Raw genomic sequence first — 10,608 nt, 5'->3', positions numbered from 1 at the left:
GAGTTCATATCTCTTGAGCATCAGCTTGGCGCCTTACAATAAAGGCTGCACTTTCCATCACCACAACCTGGTGTCAGCAGATTGGCTTTTCTGTGCATTGGTGAGTGGATCCAAATTTGGTTCAGTAGCATGCCTAGAACATGGTAGTGAAAAAAAGGTGCAGTACATTGTTCCAAAGAAACAGAATTGGGTTCTGATGTGCAACTGGAAAGGAATTGCCAATCATGTGACATACACCAAATGATGGTGGGGAACCTGCATTTGGTATAGAAGCAGTTTCCTTGCTGTGATCTACAGAAAGACAGCCCTGGCCCTCAGCATTTGTAAAATTCAGAAAGGATAGGAGGAAGAAAAAGGGCAGGGTGAGAGGGAAGGAGAGAAGGAAAGAGACACAAGGAAATAAGTAGAAGGAATAAAATAAAAACAAAAGAAACTGATAGAAGGAAAGTCAAATAAACACTTTTTTTTTTTTTTACATCATGAAGATAGAGAGTCGTATGGAATTTTATATCCTTGAGAGGAGAACCAAGAAAGGAATTATTCAGGTGAGGATAAAAGAGAGGAAAAACATAATATCCTTATAAAAATGTGCTAGAGTCTGTCAAAACAGGTAAACTGTATTACAGGTCCCAGGACAAATCATGAAATGGCACAAAGCCAAGTTCCAGAAGTGAGGAGAATGTTGATTTAGTGTAGTCTCAACCTTCATAAGGAAGAGGTTAGCAGAGTAGAGATTGCAACTCTGGGTCTAATTTTGACCAACAAAGATGGAATTGACTAGTGGAATGGGAGTGAGGAAAATCTTGAAAGACGGTAACTATGGTGATTTGGTTCTCCCTGATAGCCAAGGAGATAAAGTGAGATGTGTGTCCAGGATTATGGGAAAATTGACTTCAAATAGATAAAAGATATGAGTTTCATAGCCTGAGATTCTATGGAGGAAAAGGCTCAAGGAAGATGTGATTCTCTTAAGAATGAAACTCAGTTAGTGCAGATACTTTGGAGTCCAATGAAGAGGAGTAGATGCAATGACTACAGGGACCACTCCAGTGAACTCAGATTTAGAGATGCCAGGCTGAGAGTAGGCATAACTAAGAGAGTAGTCCACATATTTCAACACTTTCAAAAGCGTAAACCATATGGCAAAACTGAGGAATTCGATTACAAAACAAAGATTTATGTTCTATAAACAGCACCATGGACAAAGTTAATAGGCAGATGGCAGAATGCAGAAAATATTTGTCTAAAACTGACAAGGATGTAATATAATCCTAAAATATACATGGAACTCCGGCAAATGAACAGGAAAAAGACAGCAACTCAACAAATAATATCAATAGGCAATTTACAGAATAGAAAAAACTAATATGGATATGGAAATTTGATCAAAACCATTATTAATCAAATGCAAATTAAACCAACGATGAGATCAGTTTATATCTATAAAAACAGCAAAAATTAGAAATCTAGACAATTACTAATGTTGTCAGGAATGTGGAAATGTAGAAACTTGCACTGCTGTAAGACTAGTTCCACCACTTCTGGAAAGCAATCTGGCAAAACTTGGATACATTAAATAGATTCATACCCTATAGCCCACGAATTCCTCCCCTAAGAAATATAAAACAAATTCTTTACAAGTCCAGCAGGGGACTAATAGGAGGATGTTCTTTGCAGGGTTACTTGTAGTGGTATGGCGTTGGGGGCAATGTGGGTGTTCATCAATGGAGGAGTGGATAGATGCAACACTGTGAGTGAATAGTGCACACCATGGAATAGCAGGCATCAAAGTGAAGCAACAGATTAAATGTTAGCATCTGGCAATGTGGATGGAGAAGAAAAATGGTGCTCAGTGTAAAAAGTAAGGCACAGAATGAGACATATAACAGTAGCTTTGGAGTACATTTAAGAATACATGCCTACAAAATAAAAACTATTTTTTGAGAACACACTTAAACCGAAATATACACTTTAAGCACATTAGAAAATTGCCTATTGTTGCAGCGGGGTGGGGGGGGTGGAGTGGAGATAAAGGGTATAAAGATAGAATAAAGAAATAAATAAAGACATAAAACAAGAGGGCCTTTCCTTGCAGGGACTAATGATGGTGTGTCAGGAACTGAAGAGTATGATTAACTCAATTCTTCCAGGAACAAAATTTTCAAAACAAAACGTATCAAAACACAAACATAAATATATCAGCACACAGAACATGAACAGAACAGCATTTGAAGGAGGAAAAGGTGGAATGATGAACAACTTGCAAAAATACTGACAGAGAAATGGGCTTTTCATTCCGAATAAGAAGTACAAAAAACATATAAGTCTGATTCTCAGACACATGGGGTGCCACTTACAGTTGGAAGGGATAAAGCAACATTTTGGAGGTGCTGATTTAGATGTTTGAAAATACTTTATCTCATTTATCATTTAGTCCTTATAACCACATTGAGGTAGATATTATCTTAGTTAAGACTTTTTTGGTTGCAAGAAATAGGAACCCATCCATAATAGTTTTGAGGAAAAATGGAGTTCATTATAAGGATGCAAGGTTATTCACAAAACCCAACAGCAAGACTGCAGGTGGGTCTCCAAAGCTGACCAAAACCTGGACAGTCATTATCTTAGGCTCGTTGTCTGGAGACATGTTATCTTATCTCTGCCTCCCTCTGTCCTATGACTTCAACCTGTTCTCCCTGCCAATACTTTTTTTTTTCTTTAGGTACATGGCAGAAGACAATTGCTCCATAGCTTGAATGTCCACTTGTTCCAGGTCAGAAATGATTATACTTACTGCATACTACTCCAAATTCCCAGGAAAGAGGACTTAGTTGATTCAGCTTGACTGCACTGATTGGGGTGATGGTGGGGGAGGGGTGGTGTCCCATGGTAAATTGGTTGCCAGGGCTCACCTTGTGGGAGGAGAAGAGGGTTCTTGGGGAATGGGCTGTGTGCATAGAAGATACTCTCTAAAATCTCTACCACAACTAATAGGACTGAGCAACATCTGCCAAATGAATGAATGATTGAATGACATGAGACTCAGGTTTCTCCAACTTCGAAGCCCATGATCTTTCTAATACATCATGTAGCCTACAAATGTTTGCATGTGAGATAACTGTTCACATTACCTCAGTAAAAGAGAATGGTCTTGTATAAGGGCATACCCAGTAAATAGATGGCATACTCAGATTACAATAGTTTGAGGAGTTTAATAAAGGATTATTTACAAAGGTGTGGGCATGATGAAGAGAGAGCACAAGGGCGGTGAGCAGTTCCCAGAATCTAGTATTAGAGGGGCTGAGCCTGAAGAGGTAATTGGAGATGGTGGTTCAAACTTAGAAACAGAGAGCTAGGTAGAGGGGGTCACATGGCAGGAGTGAGATCTCAAGTGAGTCCACAAGCCTCATAGGGAAACAGTCAGAGGATTAAATACCCCAACCTCCCACTCCTACTTCCCTCTGATATTCTGCCTATGCTACTCACTGGCTGAACCCAATAGAAAGCCAGGGAAGTAAGGGAATCTGTTGATGTGGTCCATACAGGTTAGCCTCAAAGCCCAGAGCTGGGTGAAGAGGATAAGGAATTAAACAGAAGAAAGAAACAGCTATCTAGGTCGTTAGACTGGAAAATAAAAATAAACACGTATAAATCAGATTTGAAACCCAAAAATGAGATTTTTAAGGGTGTTCCTAGAGGCTCTAGATATGTTTAATTTTCATGTCCTGGGTAAGCCATATATATTAAACTGATTACTTCAGCTGAAGTCACTAATTATGGTGCCTCAGGGGCTTCCTTGGAGGTCCAGGACTCTGGACACGCCCTCTCCACTCCTATCAGAACAGCTTTGCTTTTATTTGGTTAATACAACAGGATTCTGCTTAAGATTTCATTGAGGAAACAGCGCTATAGCACCACCTATAGTCAGGCAATGTGCTAAGGACTCGAACCACAGACTAGTGGGGAAGACAGAAAAGTAAGTGACAGTACAGTGTTAGGAAAACGCACAGGTAATGAAGGGTTAAAGAAAGTCCAGTGAACCCAGAAGGGGCGAGGGATCAAGGAAGGCTTCCTGGAGTCGGTAACTGGAAAGGGAGTCAAGGAAGCTCAGAGAACATTGCCGTTGTCCAAAAGAGGGAAGAGGAGCCCAACAGTATGCAATTCACTGAAAGGGGGGGCTATCACCTGGAAAGAACTAGGATACAGATCCGTGAACAAGGCTGGCAGCTACGGTGACTCCACGGGATAGGCAAAGATCTCCGTTCAGGCCTGCCTCCAGCCTTGCTCCGCCCCCATCCCATCCAGTCCTCAGCCAAAGGGGCGTGGCATTTCAAAAACTGCACTCCGCTGGGAGGGTATCCCAAGCCCGAGGTCCGCATCACCAGCGGGGGCGGATGTCTGCAGAGTCTCCCAGAGTGGTCTGGTTAGGGCTCTCCTGCCCGGGCTGGGCAGCCTAGGAGAAGACGCTCATTCGTTGCCATAGCGGCGATCCGAGAGGCTGGGGAAGGCTGATTGGCCGCCGGTTCTTGGAGCGGACCACGCCCACCTCCCCGGCCAGCTGTGATCCGGTCAGGGCCCGAGGCCTCCTGGGTAGTTTCGTGGTGCGGCGCAGAACCGGGCCGGGAAGCATGGAGTCGGCTTTAGACGAAAGGAGCATAGGGCCGGGGCAAGGCCTGAGGTCGGGCTGAGCCCGGACTCGGGGTAGAATTACTGGGTTTCTTTCCCCCGTTTTCGGCCCCTGGGCCGGGCTGTGGTATCCCCCCCAGCCCCATGCGTCGGTTCCTGCCTGGCGCCGGGTACTCCCGGGAGACCAGGACCTTGCAGGAGACGTGCGTGGCCTTGAGAAGACAGTTCTAGGTCACTCAGCCTGATTTTCCAGCATTCCCGACCATACTCGCTCTTCGCCATCTACGGTGAACGTTTTTACGATGAATCAGGCAGTTCCTCTTGCCTGGAGTTACCAGTCCCTGCCAATGCCACAACTCGCCCCATTTTCTACGTTTAATTCACTGATTATTCTTTAAGGCTTAATTCCAATATCACCTCCTCAGTATAAAGCCTGCCGCATTCTTCAGGAAAGTATTCGATTACCTCTTAAGGAATGCAGGCTCTGGGCTGTTGCCCAAGTTAGAGTTACATCTATGCCATTTGAAATGTGATGTGATTTTGAGCAAATTAACCTCTTTGAGCCTCAGTTTTGCTTCTTAAAATGGAGGCAGTACTAGTGCTTACAGGGTTTAGTGACGATTGAATGAAGCTGTTAGAAACTAAGTGCTTAATAAATGTGAGCGCTATTATTATCTGTCTTCTCATGTACCTTGTATAGGCCTGTTATGTTTGCCCTTTGTATTACCATTATTGGTTCTTATCTGCCCTATTAGACTTAGAGCTTAAAAGCTGGAACTGTGTCTTGTTTATAATGTCAGCATGCCACAGTGATGAGGAAGTGTTAAATTATTTCTCAGAAGACTTTTTAAAAAGCACACTTTCCTCTCCTTTCCCTTTTTTTCATTCTTCCTTTTTTCTCTATCCTTTACTTATTTATTTATTTTAACTCTTAAGGCTTTTTGAGACAGGAATTTTCAAACTTGGAGAAGGAGCTGAGATCCTGAGGCAAGAATAACCATTTCTTTGTTCTCCATGGTGACAAGGAAGGCCTTAACATTTCCCTTTCCCTAGACTACACTTAGGACAAGTTTCTTCTTGACTATTGTCCCTTGATCTCTTTTTTCTCAGAGCATTTACTTTAGAAACTTGCAATTACAAATTCTTTCTCTGCCCCTTTGAAATGTATAGAAATCTCCCTAAAAGCCTCTTGCCAGTTTTAAGACCCAGGGAATGTCTTTCTCAAGGACCTGGAAGCCATCCCTTTGAAATATAATCCACAAGGAAGATAGCACCCCTGTTTCCTAGTCTCTGTGGGAGGGTAGGAGCCTAACTGTAGTGGGTGTCTTGCTCCAAATTGTAAACTACAGCATGTAAACTTACTTTTCCTTTGGGTAAGAACAATTACCACCCACAGGTGGCCTAAGATCTCCCTACTGCAGCTCTTAAAAACTCTCCAGCCACTTGTTTCAGCAGAGTTGAATTTGGTCTCCTTCCTATTGCAGTAGCCTTAAATAAAGTCTTTCTTGCCTGCTTAACTTTGCCTTCGTGTAGTTTTTCTTTGATAATGTAAATGTTTAGGTTCTGTGCTTATTGTTTCTTCTTGATTACAGTGGTGTCTCATTTCCTCCTTGATGACTGAGTAGTGCTTCTCACATGTTCTCTGATATCTAGAGATTCACCGATTTGGACTGAAAAGAGTAAGAGCTTTGTGAAGTGAAGCTACTGCTTTAATTTACTGCAGAGGGTAGTAGGTGATGTGCAGGATGTGGAAAGGGTAGTACATCTATTTGAGGGCATCCCAAGTGAGGTGTGTTCATCTTATGGAAGTAGCACCAGGAAACAAAGCACAGGCCTATGCCCTTTCCTTTCCTATCTATTATGAAAGAAGCATGAGAAAGATGTACTTTTCAAAAAAAGAGAACAGCTGAGAATATAATGCCCTTTCAAGGGACACTGCGTTTTGTTGAGAAGAGAAGCTAAGCCAGAGAGGAAGGGTTGCAAATAGAAAGCCTTCTGCAGTGGTGGAGGTAGTGTGGAGAGGTGTTCCTTAAAGTACAGGGAATTAAGTGGACCCATTTACGATGAGGAGGTAAAGTTGAATAGGACTGAATTGGAATGAAATGAAAGATGGTTGAGAAAAACAGGCCGTAGGGAGAGGGGAGTTAACTAGGAGTATGGGTAACAGGGAAGGAAACTGGTAGTCTGAGAAGCTTGGTAGAAGTACTTATTACTTGGATCTGAAGGGAAATATCAAATAGTCATGTATTTAAGGAAACTAGAGGACTTAGGAAGAAGGGGTTTGACACCTGGCCTCTCCCCCTTGCCCTTCCCCAACACACACAAGCATAAACATACATTGAATGCAGTGTTGATTATTTAATGCCACCACAAATTCTCCCTCGTGGCCTAGTGGAGGCAAACAAGATGAAGCTCAGGCTGCTGATCCTTAGTTTTTCTTTTTCTTCTTTTCTCTAACTGACTTTTCTTAATGTCAACACTGCTCCTTAATTCCCTTTTTCTTACTTCTTCCTCTACTGTTTCTCATATAGGAGCAGGGTGGATGAGGGCAGATTCAGGAAGTGAGAGTGGAGTGTGACAAAGAAAAACAGATTAAAATGATAAGTTGAAAGAGAAAAAAGTTTACTCCTAAATGTATATGCAGAACTCAGTCTAGGAAGAGCATGTATAGAAAGAAAATGAAATGGACTTAAGTGTGCTTATAGATCCTGTTGTGGTAACTTAGAAGAAAATCACTCAGGAAAGTCTCAAATTCTCCTGAGGAAGGTCCAAGAGAAAACAGTGCTTAAAGTTCCATCAGACAGATGAGCATTATACATCAATAGGATCTTCCAGGTCTGATGCTATTGCAAAGGAAGCTATGAATGCTCTTTCCTGGAGCCTTTCAGCACTGGAGAGTTACCCAACTGTCAGGGCTGGAGGAGGGAGCTTCCCCTCCAGGAGTCTTCCCACTAGACAGACTCTGCCTGGGAAAGGCTGTTCCTCCCAAGGGCCCTCACCATGGCCCCTTTCATTTCTTTATTTCAAAAACTGTAGATGATGGGGTTGCACATGGGGGCGATGAGGGTGTAGAGGAGAGAGAAAGGCTTGTCTTTTTCAGGACCATGTGTGCTGCGTGGGTTCATGTTAGAGAACATGGCTGAGGTGTAGAAAAAGATGACCACAGTCAGATGGGAGGCACAAGTAGAGAAGGTCTTCCCCAGACCAGAGGAGGAGGCTCTGCCCAGGATGGAGGCCAGGATGCGGGCATAAGAGATGACAATGAGCACCATGGGGCTGAGCAGCACCACGATGGCATCGGCAAAGATGACTCTCAGACTAAACTGGGGGTCTCCACAAGAGAGGGTGATCACTATGGGGGCCTCACAGAAGAAGTTTTCTATGTGGTTGTCTCTGCAGAAGGGATTCTGGAATGACATATACTCAAGAAAGATGCCATTGATCAGCCCGAAGAACCAGGCAGTACTCACCAGCCTCACACAGACCTGCTGGCTCATGGTCTGGGCATAGCTAAGTGGGTGGCAGATAGCAACATAATGGTCATAGGCCATGAAAGCCAAGAGGATGCACTCAGCCACACCCACACCAAAAACCAGATACATGTGGGTCAAGCACGAGGCAAAGGAGACAATACAGTTCTTGACCACCAGGTGGATCAGCATCAGCATTCCACCAGGTGGAATGGTGGTAGGAACGAAGTAGATATTCAGGAAGGACAGGTGGCCAAGGAACTGCGTGGGGCTGTTGAGCCTGGGATCTGTCCAGGTGATGAAGATGATGAGGCCATTCATGGCCATGGCAAGGCTGTAGAGGGCTAGGAAGAGGACAAAGAGCAATGCCCGAGTGGAAGGGGAGCTCTGCTCAAAGCCCACGAGGATAAACTCTATCACTGTGCTCCTATTCCCTATATCCACAATCTGAGGCCTGCTTGAAGAGGGAGGACAGCAAAAGCACAGACAGGATAGCTGTGTACAGGTTTTATCCACTTGTATAAAAATAGATTAAGGGCAAAAGGGTGAAAGAGATGGGAATTTCAGTAAACTCCATGTGAGTCGGCAGTGTCATGGGCACTGAAAATACCAGTTCTACTGTAGGCAGCAATAATGGAAACATATTATGAACCAAGAGAGATTCTGTTGTACTTCGTATGAATCAAGTTGGACCTGAAATACTGTATCCAGTTCTGTGATATCTATTTCAAATGATTATATACCAATGGGATTATCTTCAGAGACAAAAAAAGATTGTGAATGATCTAGGAACCACGTGACAAACTTTTAAAGGAAACTTTAAAGGAAAGACTTAGGGCGAATCTGAGAGGTCCCTTTAAAAGTCAAGTGGTTTTTCATTTGGGAGAGAAATTTACTTCTTCTGTGTAACCTCCAATGCTTAGAACTGAAACCAGAGAGTATAAAAACCACAAAAAATAACGGATATTTCTAATTATAAATTTTCTTTGTTTTCCTAACTATAAATGTAATGCTTGCTTATTATAGAACATCTGAAAAGTACCAAAAAGCAAAAGCAAAAATAAATAAATAAAAGGACACAACCAGGGGCTTCCCTGGTGGCGCAGTGGTTGAGAGTCCGCCTGCCGATGCAGGGGACACGGGTTCGAGCCCTGCTCCGGGAAGATCCCATATGCCACGGAGCAACTGGGCCCGTGGGCCACAACTACTGAGCCTGCGCGTCTGGAGCCTGTGCTCCACAACAAGAGAGGCCACGATAATGAGAGGCCCGCGCACCGTGATGAAGAGTGGCCCCCACTTGCCACAACTAGGGAAAGCCCTCGCACAGAAACGAAGACCCAACACAGCCAAAAATAAATAAATAAATAAATAAAAATTTAAAAAAAATAAAAAAAAAAGGACACAACCAGAGAGAAACCACACCTGTGTTTTAGTTCATGTCTTTTCAGTAGTTGTTTTTCCTTGTTTATACTTTAAAAGGTTTTAAGACTAATACAAAACCTGATAGAACCTTCCATAGGAACCTAAGTGAGGGGGAGAAGTATATCTTCAAGAAGAAAAGCAGCAGAGACCCTGGATACACATGGACCCGAGCTGCTCGCAGCCTCCTTGGAGGCTCCATGAGGGCCAAACCCACTTTGGGGGAGTAATCAATTAAGGGTTCACAGACAAAGGGTTCACTTATGATAGCAGGAAAAGTGAGACATGGCAGCATAGAAGTACTTGAGCTCACCACCTCCCACAAAAACACCAAAATCACAACTAACTGCTGAACAACCATCAACAAAAAAGACTGGAACCTACCAAAGAAGATATTCTACATCCAAAGATAAAGAAGCAGCCACAATGAGAAGGCAGGAGGGGCACATTTGCAAAAAACTCAAATCCCATACCCACTGGGTGGGCAACCCACAAATTGGAAAATAATTATATCTCAGAGGTACTCCCACAGGACTGAGAGTTCTGAGCCCTGCATCAGGCTCCCCAGCCTGGTGGTCTTGCATTGGGAGGAGGAGCCCCCAGAGCATTTGATTTGAAGGCCAGTGGGCCTTGATCACAGGCACTCCACAGGACTGGAGGAGACAGAAACTCCACTCTTGGAGGGCACTCACAAGGTCTTGTGTGCACCGGGACCCAGGGGAAAAAGCACTGACTTCATAGGAGTGTGGGCCAGACCTACCTGCTGGTCTTGGAGGGACTCCTGGGGAGGCAGGGGGTGGCTGTGGCTCACTGTGGGACGAGGACACTGGTGGCAAAGATACCAGGGAGTACTCAATGTTGTGAGCTCTCCTGGAGGCTACCATTTTGACACCAAGGCCTGACCCCACCCAACAGCCTGTAGGCTCCACTGCTGGGACGCCTCAGGCCAAACAGCCAACAGGGCGGGAACACAGCTCCACCCATCAGCAGACAGGCTGTCTAAATCTTCCTGAGCCCAAATCCACCTCTACACACACCTTTGACACGGCCCTGCCCCCCAGAGGGACAAGACCCAGCTCCACCAACCAGTGGG

General features: G+C 44.1%; 1 protein-coding gene across 1 annotated transcript; it reads right to left on the bottom strand.

Annotated features, from left to right (window-relative positions):
- Positions 1–7,649: 7,649 nt before the first annotated feature.
- On the bottom strand, positions 7,650–8,423 carry LOC133101476 (olfactory receptor 10AD1-like). Its single transcript, XM_061206311.1, has one exon. The coding sequence runs from the start codon at positions 8,421–8,423 to the stop codon at positions 7,650–7,652; it is 774 nt and encodes a 257-aa protein (XP_061062294.1).
- Positions 8,424–10,608: the final 2,185 nt, after the last annotated feature.

This window comes from Eubalaena glacialis, chromosome 11 (genome assembly GCF_028564815.1).
Source record: "Eubalaena glacialis isolate mEubGla1 chromosome 11, mEubGla1.1.hap2.+ XY, whole genome shotgun sequence".
Taxonomy (NCBI): domain Eukaryota; kingdom Metazoa; phylum Chordata; class Mammalia; order Artiodactyla; family Balaenidae; genus Eubalaena; species Eubalaena glacialis.
Note: the sequence above shows the minus strand (reverse complement) of the source record. Positions and strands in the feature narration are given on the sequence as shown.

Bases quoted from the DNA above. Each gene is read 5' to 3' on its own strand.
- LOC133101476 (XM_061206311.1), bottom strand. From the start codon at position 8,423: ATGGCCATGAATGGCCTCATCATCTTCATCACCTGGACAGATCCCAGG.